Source organism: Heptranchias perlo, chromosome 4, assembly GCF_035084215.1.
Source record: "Heptranchias perlo isolate sHepPer1 chromosome 4, sHepPer1.hap1, whole genome shotgun sequence".
Taxonomy (NCBI): Eukaryota; Metazoa; Chordata; class Chondrichthyes; order Hexanchiformes; family Hexanchidae; genus Heptranchias; species Heptranchias perlo.
Window position 1 is genome coordinate 130,485,570 of NC_090328.1, and position 18,556 is coordinate 130,504,125.

Genomic DNA, 18,556 nt, shown 5'->3' on the forward strand with positions numbered 1-18,556 from the left:
ACAATGTAACGCGCAGGATCCATTTAAAAAGACCTTCTCACTGGGGAGGTGGGTGGAGGACCCGAAACCAGGCTCTCATCAGTAACAAAGTGGTGTATCTGACCTTTGACTTTCCCCAGTTCCTGCAGGGAAGCGTTTTACCTCCACTGGGTGTCTCTCCATATGTACTTCCAAGATTAAATACCTAACAGTGTGGGAATCATGGGACAAACTGATGCTAATGATCATTCGACAGCACTGCTCACTGTTTAATCTCACAAAGATTGCACAACTTGAGAAAATTTCTCCTTATTGCTTTTTTAGCAGATGTTTCCCCACATGTAGCAAGTGAGTGATGAGATGACCAAAGAATTTGCACTTTTGAACTGTTTAAAGACATACGCTACACCCTTTCTTGGGATAAAGTCAGCAATGCATTAACTTTAATATTTCTTTTGCCACTTTTATTACATCTTATTCAAAAATCGTGAGGACCATATTTTGAGAGAGTGTGGAAAATGGCCATGAAGGAGTTGGAAAGTTTAACAGTATCAAAACGTTGAGTTGAAATACACACTGAAAGTTACTTAACTCACAAAAGTATTCTGGGTTATTGACCATCTCATGCAATGTGAATGTTCTTCAAAACTCCTCCTACACAGTTGCAATGTCAGTAGCATTGCCCATTAACGCTTCACTTCAATATGGGAACAACAGAGATACGGTGGTGTAATATTTATGGTACTGTTCTAGCAACCCAGAGGTTCAGAGTTAAAACTCTCACCGTGGCAAGTTGTGAAACTGAATGCAATAAATTTGGTAATTTATGGGCGAGTGCCAAAAAAAAATGATGAAAGGTGCTGCATTGTTGACAAAAACTCAACTCGATCACTGATGTCGTTTAGGGAAGGGAACCATTCCACCCCTACATGTGGTCTGGCCTACATGCGAGTCGAGTCCACATTCTGTGGTTGACTCTTAATGCCCTATGAAGTGGCCTAGCAAGCCACTCAGTTATACAAACAAAATCACTTCAAGAAGGCGGCCCACCACCACCTTCTCAGGGCACCAAGGAATGGGCAATAAATGTAGCCCTTGACAGTGTCATCCACAGCCTAAGAACAAATAATGTAAAAAAAACTCCTCCAAAATAAAAATCAGATTGTAACATGATTTTTAAAACAGACTATCAGCAGATGCAGAGAAAGGACAGTTTCCCTGACCCAGCCATTTATTAATCTTTCGGCTCACACTGATGTTGAAACACTAATAAAGCCACTCAAATTTCATAGGGTAGCTTCATTGTCATGCGGCCATAGTAACCCATATAAACTAAACAGTTGAAATACAACATTAGATAATTCTAAAAGAACTACTTCTGCTCACCTGGTCCACCATTGTTCCTCATTTTCCCTTTTTCTATACTATCTCTTTATTTTCATTACTTTATTTTTATCAAACACATCCTACAGTTATATCCTTTTTCTTAAAAAGAAACAATAAAATATTTTATTGTCCTAATTCCTTCTGCCTCCTGGATCTCATCATCCATTTGGAGGTAGAAGCTACACAGAAAAAGAGTGGTCGTAGCTACAACCTTGTTTCTTTCAGCCAACTGAACTCCAAAACTCTGACCGGGTTAACGTTTAATACAATATTCTTCCGTTAAAGGAGAGCACCCACCACCCCCCCCAACACTGGACAAGTTATCCAGTCAGTTGCACCATGGAATTGCTTGTTTATGGTACATAGGAACAGGAGTAGGCCATTCAGCCCCTCGTGCCTGCTCCGCCATTTGATAAGATAATGGCTGATCTGTGATCTAACTCCATATACCTGCCTTTGGCCCATATCCCTTAATACCTTTGGTTGCCAAAAAGCTATCTATCTCAGAATAAAATTTAGCAATTGAGCTAGTATCAATTGCCGTTTGCGGAAGAGAGTTCCAAACTTCTACAACCCTTTGTGTGTAGAAATGTTTTCTAATCTCGCTCCTGAAAGGTCTGGCTCTAATTTTTAGACTGTGCCCCCTACTCCTAAAATCCCCAACCAGCGGAAATAGTTTCTCTATCCACCCTATCTGTTCCCCTTAATATCTTATAATTCCCCTTAATATCTTACATGGATTAAAAAATGCTGCACCCACATAGAATGAGCCACAGAATGTGATGCAGCGTCTCTGTCCAGGCATTAACAATTGGAAAAGCTAACAATTGGAAGGTGTTCATTTATGAATCAATCAATACCATACATGCACACAATGGCATTATCTCGATGATAGGATACCTACCCAGAAGAAGTTACCATATTGGTAGCGCCTGTGCAAAGATTTTAAATTGCAGAAGTTCTTATCAAACAGAAAAACAATTTGTATGTTGGGAATGTACTGGAACACATGGCCATTGGGTACTGTTGACTATGAGAACAGAAGCTTTGTAACTTTGTTTTGAAGTTTGCTTACCCTGGTAACTTAAAAGGAGAGACTGCTGTTTGTTCAAAGCATTCATTTCTTTTAAATTAAAGAAAAAGATAGACTCACCATAAATCGTTGCCATTTTAGTAAAGACATGAATTTTTTGGTGACCAAAGACAAATCAGTGGAAGCTCCAACTTCAAGCAAGCCTATGAGTCACTCTGAATCTACCATTATCCTGGCATATCACACTACCAACCAGGAAATTTACACTCCTAGTCTGTTGTATTCTTTTCTAGGATTGGGAGGTCCTCGGCTGGTTTGAATCACTCCTTCCTTTTGCTGTGAAGCCGGTCAGAATACTCCCAGTGATGTCACCAGAGTGAGGGAGCTTCCAATCATGCTGGTAATAACATTTGATGTTATTGCTATAACAAAGATATTTTTGGTGAGTCTATTATGTTTTTCTATATAAAAAGGGGAGTATTTTGAACAAAGTTTACTCCCCCTAGACTTTCTTTCCCCACTTTACAAACTGAATTTACAGAACTCAACATGTTTCTTTTTGTGGTCTCTTGGGCTGTGCACGCAGCCTTTTCAGCTAATGCCATCTAAGTGCCCAAACTGGTAGAACATTCAGGAAAGAAACCAGAGATGGAATCTCTGCCAATTTTGTTTACTCTTTTCTGTTCATAGGGTAGCTCACCATCCATTTATTGCTCTCCTTGCTAACTTAACCAAGGCCAGCGAGTTGACTGTTGGGGAAATCCAACACTTTCATTGTAATAGAACAGCCATCAAAGAAAGTAAAGCACAGAGTTTTTCAACAGGTTCTAAACACATGAACACAAATATATTTTTCGAATAAAATAACAGTGCAATTCCGTGTTTGAAGATTTGCGTTCATGGCTATTCTTCCTGCCCATACTTTAAGTAGGTCTTGCATATAGGAATATTCCCCAATTTTTTTTTTTATTTGGCAGGAAGGAGAGATTTACATTCATCAGTTCTTTAGTGAACTGGCAAAAAGAGGTCCACTCATGTCACAAACAGGTAAGCACATGTTTTTAAATAAAAACACAGCATGCTTAATGCCACATTTAAAAAAAAACATACTACTGCACCAGGAACCAATGGGCACTAGAAAAAAATAGTTCATTTCTTTTTTCCTTCCGCGATATCCACGGAGCAATTACAAAACCAACTTGTTTGTGTAGGCTTCTCATCAGCACATTTTTCAGTAGACAAGGTATAAACACACATGAATGTCAGAATGCAGGGAGGATGTAGGTGGGAGGTTGTACGTGGCAGTACTCTGCAATTTTCCTACTACATGTAACACATGCTGTGAGTCTCGGTGACGTTGGAGATGCTGGAGAATGAGAACAGATATTTAAGTCAGTTTGGATGAGGGTAAAGGGACAATTAGTGTGTAGGTGTAAAGTGAAAGGTTGTGTTGATGGGTACAATGTTCTCAGCCGGCAACAGTTCCCGTGGGTAAAATTTAAATTGTTCCATTTATATCATACCCTGTTTATATTGCAAGAGATCTTGCAATGGGAATAGTGCTGAAATTTGATCTGGTCCCCGTTGTGGTCAATACACCTCGTTTGTACTGAGGGGTGACTCTGGCATGCCAGAACACAGACACGCACTGTTACTACAAAGTCACATTTGAACTCTTGGTGATTTTGGCCACTGCGGAGAAAATTTCTGCCAAGACCAGTAATGTTAAATAACCACAGGTGGCCCGTATAGGTGCACAGAGTTCCAAATTTGCCCAAGGCTGGAAATCAGAGGCCCTGTCAGAAAGCAGTGCTGCCAGTAGCCATTTACCGTTGCCACCAGTAGAGTTAGGACCTAAACCACTTCCTGAGGTGATGTTCTGAAACAGTGTGCACTACCTCTAATATCACAGTGCAATTTAAATGATTAAGGAATTGCTTCATGAAGCAGTTTTCCATTGACAGGCATCACTTCTGCCACTGTAGAAACCATCACAATTGTATTAACAGTGGCTGAATTTGCTTTAAAACGATGCTTTCAAACAGTTCATTGGAATCTGTACCTGCCCCAAAAGGTTTACAACTTGCCAACAGCCAAGCATTTTGGCCACCTCTGCCGCTGACAGTAAACTACTTGGCATTTATGCTTCCAGCGGAGATGGCAATGTGGGTTAAACCACCTATTTACGTAGAGTGGCAGCCTCTGGAAGGCAGTAGTGCTGCTTTATTCATATGTGTGGCCTGCTACTAACTTTGGAGCTACTGTTGGCAGCAAACTCTAATTATAAATAAGCTGTTACACAAGAAGCATTGAAGTGAAATTCAAATCGGTGGTTGTTTTTTTTGAAGTCACATGTAATGTAAATGTAAGTACACCAGTTTGTGCAATGTGGTGGGGACAGAAATCTGGTCCTTACTAAAAGAACCAAATCAGTATTGTACAGTGTTTGTTAGATTGGAATATCACAGTTCAATTTATATTAAATTATTGCCTTTTTTAAAAAAAAAACACAAATCTTTAGGTAGAACAGATAATTTGTTGACATACTGTCTTGTATTGATGTTTCTACAACAGCAGGTTAGGGTTACCTACTGGCCAAAAAGTCTGTCACGAGTCCACTTCAACCTTCTCATGGATAAGGCATGAATCAGGCTTCCTATTTTTTGTAGCCCCCCCTCCCCCTCATACTCACTTTACAGGATTGCCTCTGAATGCAAAAATTCCATTGGCAGCATTCATGTAGTGTAAACAGTCCCAGCACTAGTGTCATGGGGTGATGTCAATGTGCATACAGCAGTCCAACTATTTTGATTTGGGCCACAGGCTCTCGGCAATGTGACGGCCTGTACATTTTTCCCCAGCATTGCAAGACTTGCCTGTGCACAGTTGTTCCCTTATTGCTGAGTCTCCTACGGTATAAATGGGGTAGATTCAACAACACAGGAACTGATGCAACGAAAAATCCACAGGAACTGATGCCATTTCCATTGGAAGAGATTCCTTAATATAAAAGATGGTAACGGGCACAGTTCTTTCCCCCCCCTTTGCATTTGCCTTGTGAAAAGTTAGTGAGGAGTAAAGAAACCATCGTGGAAGCACCATCAGCAGAAGGACTGCAGTGGTTCAAGAAGGCAGCCCACTACCTCCTTCTCAGGGTAACTAGGAAGAGCAAAAAATGCCAGCTCTGCCAATGTCGCCTACATCCCGCCAACAAATTTAAAACAGCAGCAAACGAAGTAAAGAAGGAGAGAGAGAAAATGACCCACAAAAGTACAAGCTTTAATGCCTAGGCAACAATGAGATGGGTGGTAGTGAAATGTACCTCAACAAACCTCATATACCAAATAAAGCTCCTGGGAAAAGTAACAAACGCTGGGGACATCAAGATTAAAAAATATATTTAAAATCGAGTCATAATGGACCGTTTCTATACTGCGGAATAATGGTACTAATTTTTCCTGCAAAGTTCAGTACAGATTTTATTATGTTAACTTTGTGGTTGCGGTATTTTTTCCAAAAACTACGTACCATTGCTTTTAAATGTGCAACATCTATGTTTCCATTCTTGTCCACTTCGACGGGCTGGATTTTCATTCCTGCCATTTGTGCACTGGCTGGATTGGTGCCATGAGCTGATTTGGGGATAAGGCAGACCTGGACAGAGGAGGAAGGAACAGTGAAAAGATCAGCCTCAAGTTACCTACTCAAAACATTTTTCTCTGATCTGGGGGGACAGCCTTACAAACAGGACCCTCGCTAGTGTTGACTGGCTGGTGCGCGTGCAGGTCAAGTGTCCACAATTCATACTATGTTAAGAGAGTAACAAAAAACACCACAGACATCAGAAGAAACAGCTAAACTCACCTGGTGAGCTTCAACTAAACACTCAAATCTTAGGATCTCAGCACAGATTAACTCTGCATCATTAGCTACAGGTTAATGGAAGGATCCAGTCATCTTTATCCTAACTGGAAAGGAGATTATGCGAGTACACAAAGATCAACAACCCTATTCTATTGTACACCGACATGCAAATAAAAAACACAATCCAAACTGCAAACTTCCTTCAAAGATGCACCACTGCTACTTGAAGCATTTAGGCCTGGGTTCAACATTACCGGAAATACCTCAGTTACTAGTTCAATATGGAATCAGCCCAACCACAGCCAAGGCCCATTGGCCTACTAGCAACAAAGAAAAATAAAAAAAATCTCGACTGAGATTAATTTGGATGAACACTAGTTCAACTAAAAAGTTGGACCCACAATTAACTGCAGCATCTGCATGGTTGTGGCAGAGGTTATATTCCAAGCAGCTAAATGTGAGTAAAACAAAGAGCTACACAAATAGGCATCTGAATAATTAGTGTTTGAGTAACTGCCTTGTGTTTATTTGTAAGGGATTTATTCATCTTTAAAAGCACCATACAGCATTTACAGAGTGATGAGAAAATGCGAGTTTTGAATATTTGAACTGTTAAATTAGGGAATGATGTGTGTTTTTGTGTATCTGATAGAGGGCGAGACTGTTTCATATTGAAAATTGTCCCCCATCCTCGATGTAATACTAAGGAATACTATAACAAAATAGTAATACAAAACTAGTGCTGACTTATTCCAGCTTAGATGTCTCCTGGTCAATATCCAGTCCAGTTCTGACTGGATGATAATCCTCAGGATTCCCAGTGGCTCCAATCTCTGATGTGCCCGTGATTGACATTGGTGATTCAGCAGTCCAGGAGCAAGAGGACGCCTAAAATGGCAGCTCTAAAACAAACTGCCAAAGCAGGAATACCGCTCGTCTGGTGCTAAGTTTTACTCTTTTTTTTTTCCTGCTCAGTCCAGCCCCCTTGAATATTCCTTTCGTCATGTAATCTTGGTGCAGAGAGATCTGTGGGTTTTGGTACTGTCAGTAATAAACGTTTAAGACTTCTTTCGTTGTAGTCGAGGCCCGAGTCACTGTTTGGGAATTGTTCCCATACCATGTTTTTCTGCAGGATCCAACTTTTATGTATTTTGATTGCTATGAAAATCTTTAAATTATAGGGTGCTTAAAAGAAACCTCCAGGAGAGATTCTCTATCAAAACCTGTTAAAAAGATTGTAAACAATTTTACAACACCAAGTTATAGTCCAGCAATTTTATTTTAAATTCACAAGCTTTCGGAGGCTTCCTCCTTCGTCAGGTGAACGATGTGAAAATGAAATCCTCGAAATTTTCGAGGCCCGTTTTCACATCGTTCACCTGACGAAGGAGGAAGCCTCCGAAAGCTTGTGAATTTAAAATAAAATTGCTGGACTATAACTTGGTGTTGTAAAATTGTTTACAATAGTCAACCCCAGTCCATCACCGGCATCTCCACATCATGTTAAAAAGATAATTAAGTTTCTTCAATTTTGGATTGCATTTTTATTTCCTGAACATTTTTCAATTCTTTTCTTAAAAAAGCAAAGAAAAAAAGGGTTAAAAGTATCATCTTGGATACAGTGTTTTTTTTGTTGTTCGTTAAAACTGATTTTGCAGCCCAGACTACATTAAGGCTTGTGTACCTACCTGCTATTGCAAAGCTAACAGACTAGTGAGCAGGCTGCCTGCAGGGTCAGCTCAGTTGTATAATTATTCCAAACTGTACAGTTTTGGCTTTGTGTGTGGAGCTAGCTTAATTGAGGGGGGGGGGGGGAGGGGGGAGAACCACACAAATCACCCTTCACCTAAAATTTAAAGGGTGCAGACATTTAAAGGTAAGAGGCCATACAAGGAGCAAAAGTTCTTGGAGCCTTTAGACAGACTCACTTTTCAATACTTTGGCAAAGTGATAAGGCAGAAGGGAAATTGCAATGCCAGACAAAAATAAAATGAAAGGAAACCCAACGTGGAGACATGAAACAGAATCTGCAGGCAAGTGATGGAATGGTGCAGCATCCGACCTCCTGCTCCATGTCTGGCAAAGTGGAAGTGATGCTGTGTGAGGTGGGTTATGGTGTTTGGAGGGTCCCCTCCCCAGAGATGACTGTGCACCTTGCCCAACAGGAGATGGTAGCCAGACTTAACGCTACCTATAGGACCTGGCAACAAACACAGAAGGCACACTTTAAGGATTCAGGCTAGTTAAGAGTATCTAGCGGACGGCCCAAGATTGCATGCCAATAAACAGCGCCAGTCAACTTGTTTCAATGTGAAGCCCAAACTTTTCTTACACAAACTTAACAGATCCTCCGTGGCATCTCACACATATCCATACTTTAGTAGGGCATGCATTGAAAATATAATGTATAATTAAAGCCTTGCCACTTGCATCTTTCAGGGGCATTACACCTCAAGTTATTGTAATGCAATGATCACTTACTGACACCCAGGTTGGCCTGCGAATGTGCTCTTTCAACTTACTGCATCTCAAGATTACTTTTCCACTTGTACGAGATGGGGCATGACTCAAGAGCACCTAACTTGGAGAAAACCTTGCTTAGGAACATTTCTGCTAGACATCGCCATGCAACTCTGACAGGATTTACAGGCTTGCCTTGGGTTAAGGATGGTTTGTGGTAGGCTGACCCAGGTGCAGACACACCTGCCTCTCTGCATTCCTGTGGTACTCTGCCTCATCCTCCAGCTCCTTAAGGGCTACAGGAATTTCCAAGAAAATGCCCACCCTATAGTCTAGTTGCTTAAGTAGAGTTAAATTCCCTGCAATGGTAGGAGATGAAAAACAAAAAAAAAAGGAAAAACAAAACAATGCAACAAAAAGACCAAAAATTAAAAATTTCTCCATCGCTCCCAAAACAAATAAATATCTTTAAGAAAGTTGATTCAAAAGCCAGAAAGTGAAGTTCAAACCCTGCCTGGTTTTCACATGACAAATGACATCACTTTTCTGGGACAAACCAAGCAAAACAAAGCGAAGCAAAACCCATCCTCATTCTAGGAATTTACTGAGGGAAAGGCACATTAAAAAAAATGAGGAACTTCAAGGATAAACTCTTGTGTAATTAAAGCAGAATTTCAACAGCATCGCCATGTAGAGAATCAGACCAATGTTAAAAGCTGACCTAATATTTCCGTAAAATATCCATTATCTATGCATTAAAAGTCATGGGTTACAATTCAGATTTACTGGAGTAAACAAGTTGTTCCAAATTAAGTTTCAGCATTTGTTCCTGCATATGACCATAATTTTAATCCCTTGCCAACGCTTCATAGCATTCGTACATCTATAAATAGATATCAGAAGCTCAGGTACATGTCACTTCCACATTTGTTTATCCAAAACTGCCCTGATCTCAAATGTAGCGCACAGTCAATACCCCTCAAAACCACCAGGGGGAAGCACACCTTTAACAAGAACTGGTACATTATTCTGGATGACAAGTTTGCATTTTACAATAAAGCTTTGTGGATATAAAAGTGTCAAAGTAGTCTGGAACACACCTGGTGAACCAATGTGATTTAATAATATCAAATAAGTTTTGCTGAGATTAATTTTTGTTGAAAAATTCTGCTAAATCTTCAATACTTTTGTTACTGCTAAGACGGTTTCTTCATGGGCGGCGGGGGGGGGGGTGCAGAGGATGAATTTCTATGGGGTGTACCTCAGCTCAAGGTGGATGAGATCGAACATCAAAGCAAATGTCAGCCGTGGCTCAGTGGTGGCACTCTCACCTCTGAATCAGAAGGCATGTGGGTTCAAGTCCCACTCCAGAGATGTGAGCACAAAATCCAGGCTGACACTTCAGTGCAGCAGCGAGGGAGTGCTGCACTATCGGAGGTGCCGTCTTTCAGATGAGATGTTAAGCCAAGGGCCTGCTCTCGCAGGTGGATGTAAAAGATCCCATGGCACTATTTCAAAGAGGAGCAAGGGAGTTCCCCATGGTGTGCCTGGTCAATATCTATCCCTCAAACAACATCACTAAAAAACAAAAAATTATCTGGTCATTTATCTCATTGCTGTTTGTGGGACCTTGCTGTGTGCAAATTGGCTGCCATGTTTCCTACATTACAACAGTGACTACACTTCAAAAAGTACTTTGGGACATCCTGAGGTTGTGAAAGGCACTATATAAATGCAAGTCTTTCATTTAAGTGATACTGTGCAAATAATTCAAGTCGCCGCTTTGTTTTAAATGTTGTTCCTCCAATCACCCCAATGGACACAGTGTTGAAATATTTTAGGGACAGATACACAGGCCGGTAGATTGAGAGGTTAGCCCCACGTCCACTCATGGTTTATGTCTCTTACCATTAATCCGATTGTCTTTTCAGGTAGCTGATCTCCCTCGTAGCATGTGATTTAAGGCTGGACTTCTCTGCTCATGTCTGACTGTTAACTTGGGGAAATCTACGCTACGCTCCTCTGCTGCTACGTTCACACAGGCTCAGATTGGGGGGGGTGGGGGGGGTGGAAGGCTGGCCCCCCTCTGGCTATGCCCCTGCTCCATTCTTAGTCCTTTTTCCTCTATTGACAATCTTGGCCTCGCTGTCATCTCTGATCTTAAATGGAACTCACATTGTTCAAGCTGCTTCCAATAAGCTCAGTTTTTTTCTTTTCTGCCAAACACTTTCGCCTTCTACAACTCTTAACTTTCTTCAACGCCCATGTCTGTTGAAGACTTGAATAACCCTCAAATCTGGGGATGCTCTTCAAACACCTCACACACTCCTGGACAGAATGCAACAAACAACTTGTCGTCCGTCCGATGTTCGTTCTCTCACCTCTCTGTGTCCAATCCCCTTCTTTCCGTTCTCCCTCTCCTTTTCTTGTATCTCTATTTTATCAACATGAATGGTCATTGTTCCTCAGGCATTTTCTCTCTTGTCCCTTCTCTGATGCAAGTACACTCTCCCACATCAATGTGTGATCACAATCCTCTACACTAAAATCTTTCTTTCCCACAACCTAAAAACTTTAGAACTCTGTCTTTAGTCCTCATACATCTTCAGGCTTTTCAAACCAAAGCTTGCATTACCTAATCACTACACCCTCAACTATCTGGTCTTCTCTTTCTCTATTGTCAATCCTGGTAGTGTCCTACGCTATAGACCTTGGCCGGGAAACCGCAGGGGGGGGGGGCGCGTTTCCAATTTTTGAAATTTTAACACCACCCCCCCCAACCCCCGGGGGGGTTAAAATTCCACCAATAATTTAAAAAGAAACTTTATAAGCAGCTTCTTTTGGAGTACAGTAATGTTAGGAACAAACTATTAACTTAAGGGCTGTTCATCCATTTTTTTGCCCTCCTTTCCCAAATTCTGTGACTCAATGTTGGGATAGATTCCTTGGGCACAGTAACTCCAGTAAACTGCCCAAGTGGCATTTCTTTGTGCGTGAATGTCCGCAGGCTATTCAACTATAGGAGCATCACAGCCAAACCAAATTCTGTCCTCACGCTGTGTCCACATTTTCTAAAAGGAGTCACTGGAAAGCGATCTGGAGTGGGAAGCAGAGTTAATTTTTAGGCTCCCTAGGTTGCCCCTCAGAGGCCAATTGTAGAATCGTCACTGTTGTTTTGGCAAATATCAGCTAACAGCACAAAGTTTCCAGGATCAACGCCTACTCTGTTTTATATGGCAACACTTGAAAAAGTGATTCTTCGTGCACAGAACTTTCCGTTTGTGGTAACTAACCCTGCTGCCTTATTTTAGCAGCCCCTTTGTCTGGTGCCATTTTCTGAAATCATGAGCATGATTCGATGTTTTCATTTCAACATGTCGGGAAAAATATTACAAGTCAGTAAAAAATGTTTCCTAACAGTGAAACTAGAGCTATAAAATGGAAAGAATTAACTTGGGACGCCCTGAATACAAATGGGATGGAAAAAGGAGCAATGCTTCAGAAGACTATGGAGACCTCAAATCTGAGATCATAAAAAAAATACCTGTGCTGCTAAATTAAAACTTTAAAAAAAAATTGTACACAAATATATAAATGGAATAGTTTTCTTTTCAGGCAAACATTACACTTTACAAGTCAGCAAACTACCTCAGATAATCAATGTGATCCCATCCAAAGACTATCAAGCTGTTCCCATCACAACAGTTCAGAGCTTAGGAAGTAACTGCAACTTAATTTCTGTTGGTCGACCGTCTCTGGTCCACTTTTAGAAGTTAACCAAACTCACAACTAAAACCGCTATGCAGGACAGATAAAGCTGACTGAGCGGTGTCTGAATGTCCCCACTATAGTCTTGACATGACTGTTGACAATATTAATGAATGCTTAACACGTTCATCTGACATTCTTGTCAACAAAAGTCATTTCTGGGCTACATGTCATCTCATAAAAAGAGAGAGAGAGAGAGAGGGGAAAGAAAAACAACAAAAATCTCAATTTTGTACTTTTTGATTCTTTTTGCCATTTTCAAATCATTCACTTCTAATATCAGTTAGCTTCTGAATATAGAAAAGCACATTTGTTGGTTAGTGAAGGATTACACATGTGTAACTTGCTGCAAAGCAAGAGGAGATGGAAACAAGGCTATTGTTGAATAACAGATTAAAAAATGCTCAGCTCTCTCCCTCCCCAGGTGCTCAGTGGGTGAATGCACCACATCATGTTTACTAAGCACACAGACCGGGGAACAGACCAGGTTCAATCCCCGAATCAGCTGATCACAGCCGAGAAGGCAAATGGGAAATTGCGCTAGGAAATGGGGGGGGGGGGAAAAGTCATAGCGAGATTCTGCTTCTGACTGAAATCCAGTGACCCTCGCTAGAAAGTGCACACTGGATGTGGGTCTGGATTATCGCCCCTTTCCCTTCCATAAATAAAAGTTTACCCCCTCAGTTACTTACAGTTCTGTGGTGTTCTCCTTTTGAATTTAAATAAGCCTTGATTGCAGCCAGTCCAGCATATTCGCCCTGGGCACCACTACAGAACAGAAGGCAAAGTAAAACGCATATAAATACTACTGACCAGATAAGATGTGTAAATAATGCACTATTGCTATTTTTTCTTTTTAAATTCCATCCCCCACCACTTTTTCTTTTAAATAAACTCCTCAGCCACAAATAAAGACGCAACTTTAGAGGGCAACTTCTGCTTCTTAAATCTAGGAAGGAACCTGGTTAAGAAGAGTGCAAGAGTGCTGTGGGATGATCCCCCCCTCACCCCCTCCTCGCCGAGTATTCAATGGCCTTGGAATTCCTTGTGTCCCGCTGCACCGGCATTAAATGTGGGCCTATGTCAGTCAAAACCAGAGGATTGTAAACAATTTTACAACACCAAGTTATAGTCCAACAAATTTATTTTTAATTCCACAAGCTTTCGGAGGCTTCCTCCTTCGTCAGGTGAACGGTGTGGCAGATCCCACCAGAAATTCTGGCGTTGGTTAATTTAAATAATGCTGGCGGGTTAGTCCTAGCAGCGCTCATGTTAAGTGCCTCATATTCTGTAATATGTCCGAGCACACTGAAGTCTCCTAACCTAGGCCCCTCGCTTCCTGACACCCATTCCATGAATCCTGATCGCTGCAGCCTCAATTCTGCGGTCACAAGCAGCCAGTTATCACTATGCATTCCTCCGACAGGAGAAGGCAGCACACAATGCCGGGGAATGCCAGACTACTGGAGGTGGGCGAATCAACAGCCGATATTTACCACACTTAGAGGAAACAATGGCAATAACTGGCTTCCACTCTGGCCTGGCAGTTGAGGATGGAGATGTGGGAGTCTCTGTCCTCTGCGTGGCCTATCCCAAGATGTGCAGCAAATGGGTTGGGAAAGAGATGGAGTCCACTACCCCGCTGTACGCCAACATCCGAAATGGGTTCAACTCATTGCAGGGCAGCCTGGAGAAGGTAGCAGCTGCAGGAGCATCTGCAAACCTTTCCCTACTTCATGAGAGATCCAAGCAAGACAGTCAACTCAATGAGGAGGCACTGAACAAAGGAGTACAGATCTTGGGTGACCGTGGAGAGATCATTGTCAACCAAACAGCAAAGTATACAGCAGCATCTAAGGGACTAAAGGATATTCAGTTGACTCTCGCACAGGGATTTAAAGATGTTTCTGTTTCCATGAGCTCTGCTCTCCCCCTGAATGCTGGTAACCAGATTCCTAGTACCAGTGGAGAAGCTGGTTTGCATGCCACAGGGGCTGTTCTCCCTCATGGCAGCGGCACAGAGGAGCACTCCATCCACTCCTGGCAAAAGCCTTCATCTCTGTAGGGCTAGCCTGTTCAATGTCCATCCAGGACTTGAGGTCCCTGAGAAAGGGGCCTCCTCCATCCCAAGAGGCTCATAATTTCCTGCAGCAGCCATCTGCATCTCAGGCTGTAAACCCTCATGGGGGATGTAGAAGTGTTAGAACGGGCCAGAGAAAAGCTCGCTTGGTCACAAGGGCTGTGCACAGTGGCAGAACCAATAATGTTTTTGTAAACAGCTGTAATAAATCAGTGGAGTATTTGATGCAAGGACTCTTGTATGACAATGGGGGACTGGTGATATGGTGATGTTGAAACTCGGTTAGTGTGTGATAGCTACCTGTGAAGAGCACTGACCATACAGAGCATGGTGAGAGGACGCAAATCTTTAATGGGCTGAGACTTCCAAAGAATAGTGCTCTATTTATTGTGAAGGTGCGCCAAATGAGCCAGTTTCTCAGGCGTCTAGCTGCTGTTGCCTCTGCATTGGGCCGGGTTTACAGCATTGGCAGTGTCATCAACTGGCACAATCTTTCCCGATTGCAAAGCTGTTAAGCAAACAACAGCTACCACACATTGCAAGACAGAGCTGAGCACCCCCACCTATCCAGACACTGGAAGCTTTTTTTTTTGGAACATCCCAGTGGCTTGCTCAATTCTTACCCATGACTTCATACGTTCATCATTGTAGTGCTCCTCTGTAGTATTGATGGTCCCACGAAGTAGCGGGTATCCATTCTTACCCTGCAGTCATCCCGCCCCATGCCCTACTGTTGAAATAGAGCTGAGACACTGTGCTGATGAAATATAAAACCATCATGACAGCTCCCAGCATACAAGAAGCTGTGCCCGTCATCACAAATGAACTGTACACTTCGGGAATGGAAGCCTTTGCAGCTCATACAGAGGGATTTATATTTGGGGGAAGCTCAAAATACCAAATAGATACAATCAATTGCCCCACAATCCTGGACTATCTAGCACTGCTGATAAATTTGATGGCTAGGGTCTCAGTCATCTGTGTGGGAGCATTATCACATTGTCCAATTTCAGCTGCCCTGGCAAAGGGGGCATTGGTGACCTGCCTCATGGAGGAGTACACGGCAAATTGGCTGATCTGGCAATGGTCCCCTGGAATGTGCCTGTAGCGTAAAAGTTGAGAACTATAGTCACTTTCCGTGCCAGTCAAAGCTGTACATACTGTGGACTTTGGTTACAAATCTGGCTGTAGCAGTGAACAGTGCTCCTCTAAATCTTCATGACTGATGCACATTCTCCTGAGACAGAACTCCTGGAAAAGGGCACCTGGGACTAAGACATCCTGCTGTATGCTATCCTCCGGTGCTGCCACATTATTTTGGCTTCTGTTACAGCCTTCTGCTGCTCCTCTCCCCCCAGCATGTAGAATGGGATTCCCCATGGGGTAAGCCCATTGTGCAGTTCTCAGATCCTATCTTGGTAATTCTCCGGAATAGAATGCTTCCCAATGATAATGCTGAATGTAGGGGAAGGGTTCCCAAGTACAAGAATGGGAATATTTTTTTGCAACACTTGTAGTGAATCCCAAGATATGACCAAAAGGTTCCACATGCAATCTCAATGAGCAGTGTCCCTCTAACGGAGCACTTCTGCCTTGATGAACAGGTCCTTGCAAACCGTGCTTTTTAAAAAATCAGCGCGCGTGTGCTTTAGGCCGGATGGAAAACCGGAAGTCCCGGAATTCAGGACAGGTAACGTCGTTCCAACCTAATTCTGTCATCTGCACGTGGCTGCTGCTGTGAAGGAGGACACTTTAGTGCGCCCTGAAACTGAACAGAATTTCTGCCGGGGTGTTTTCTTCAGCGTAACCCTGGTGTAAATCAGCCCGGTCATAAATTCCTGGCCCCACAAAGGCACATATTCCAACTTATGCCCTCTCCCAGTGCAGGCATTTCAGGGCCACTACCTGTATAGAAAGGTCTGCATTCCACCATGGACTGCGGGCCGGCCTCATCAGCGGTTAGGATAAAGATAGAGGGGGGTGGGGAAGGTCCAGGCAATGTCGTTTAAGTATGTTTATCTACTTGTTTTTTTTAAAACAATGGAAAATGTAATTTTATTTAACTTATTTAGTCTATTTTACATTGATCCAGGCCTTCCTGCCTGGTTGCACCAGGTGTGAATCGGAAGCCGTGGGAAAGCAACCCAGGTAACGTTAAGATTTTAAGTGTCCAATACACAACAAAATAAACTACCGTAAGTACCTTTAATTCGCTCCTTTAATTATCGGCCCGTCAGATTTAAGTGGGGGCGGGATTTCCTGGTGACTGACAGATTTGCCAGAGTCTCATTCAAAAATGTGCGGGTTCCAGCCGGGATGTCTGCCCGCTCCCAGAAACAGCGATTTTGATTGACCCCCCCACCCCCCCCACGACCCTCGCACCCAACCCACCCATTTTTCCCTTTCAAAATCCTGCCCAAAGACACTGAATCATCCCATAAGAACGGGGTGGTTAATTTTTGGAAGCTTCCAGCTGTACACGCCTCCAAAACAAGACCGAACATGGGTGTGAATTGCAGTGAACAGTTTTGCGAAGTGATGTTATTGACTACCATATTTGGTATTGCCACCTGTATTTCATTGAGGGTACAGTAGCATAGTGGTTATGTTACTGGACTAGTAATCTGGAGTCATGAGTTCAAATCCTACCACGTGCAGCTGGGGAATTTAAATTCAATTAATTAAATAAAATACTGGAATTAAAATACGAGTATCAGTAATGATGGTCATGAAACTACCAGACTGTCGTTAAAAACTCATCTGGTTCACTAATGCCCTTTAGGGAAGGAAACCTGCCGTCCTTACCCGGTCTGGCCTAAATGTGACTCCAAACCCACAGCAATGTGGTTGATTCTTATGGCCTAGCGAGCCACTCAGTTGCAAAATCTTACTAAAAAAGGTCTTAAGAATTAAAACCAGATGGACCACTAGGCACCGGACACGACAAAGGCAAACCAAGCCCAGTCAACCCTGCAAAGCCCTCCTCACTAACATCTGGGGACTTGTGCCAAAATTGGGAGAGCTGTCCCACAGACTAGTCAAGCAACAGCCTGACATAGCCATACTCACAGAATCATACCTTTCAGTCAACATCCCAGACTCTTCCATCACCATCCCTGGGTATGTCCTGTCCCACCGGCAGGACAGACCCACCAGAGGTGGCGGTACAGTGATATACAGTCAGGAGGGAGTGGCCCTGGGAGTCCTCAACATTGACTCTGGACCTCATAGCATCAGGTCAAACATGGGCAAGGAAACCTCCTGCTGATTACCACCTACCGTCCTCCCTCAGCTGATGAATCAGTCCTCCTCCATGTTGAACACCACTTGGAGGAAGCACTGAGGGTAGCAAGGGCACAAAATGTACTCTGGATGGGGGACTTCAATGTCCATCACTAAGAGTGGCTCGGTAGCACCACTACTGACCGAGCTGGCCGAGTCCTGAAGGACATAGCTGCTAGACTGGGCCTGCGGCAGGTGGTGAGCGAACCAACACGAGGGAAAAACCTACTCAACCTCGTCCTCACCAATCCACCTGTCGCAGATGCATCTGTCCATGACAGTATTGGTAGGAGTGACCACCACACAGTCCTCGTGGAGACAAAGTCCCGTCTTCGCACTGAGGACACCATCCAACGTGTTGTGTGGCACTATCACCATGCTAAATGGGATAGATTCAGAACAGATCTAGCAGCTCAAAACTGGGCATCCATGAGGCGCTGTGGGCCATCAGCAGCAGAATTGTATTCCAGCACAATCTGTAACCTCATGGCCTGGCATGTTCCTCACTCTACCATTACCAACAAGCCAGGGGATCAACCCTGGTTCAATGAGGAATGTAGAAGAGCATGCCAGGAGTACCTAAAAATGAGGTGCCTACCTGGTGAAGCTACAACTCAGGACTACATGCAGGCTAAACAGCGGAAGCAACATGCTATAGACAGAGCTAAGCGATTCCACAACCAACGGATCAGATCAAAGCTCTG

At 43.0% G+C, this 18,556-nt stretch overlaps 1 protein-coding gene across 2 annotated transcripts in view; it reads right to left on the reverse strand.

Moving 5' to 3' along the window:
- Positions 1-18,556, reverse strand: part of gldc (glycine dehydrogenase (decarboxylating)) — a 133,514-nt gene that overhangs the window by 39,080 nt on the left and 75,878 nt on the right. For both annotated transcript variants that reach the window (XM_067983638.1, XM_067983640.1), the window contains 2 exons: positions 13,183-13,258; positions 5,927-6,052 (listed from right to left, as the gene is read on the reverse strand). In XM_067983638.1, coding sequence (XP_067839739.1) covers positions 5,927-6,052; positions 13,183-13,258 — 202 coding nt within the window. The remainder of the gene's footprint in view (positions 1-5,926; positions 6,053-13,182; positions 13,259-18,556) is intronic.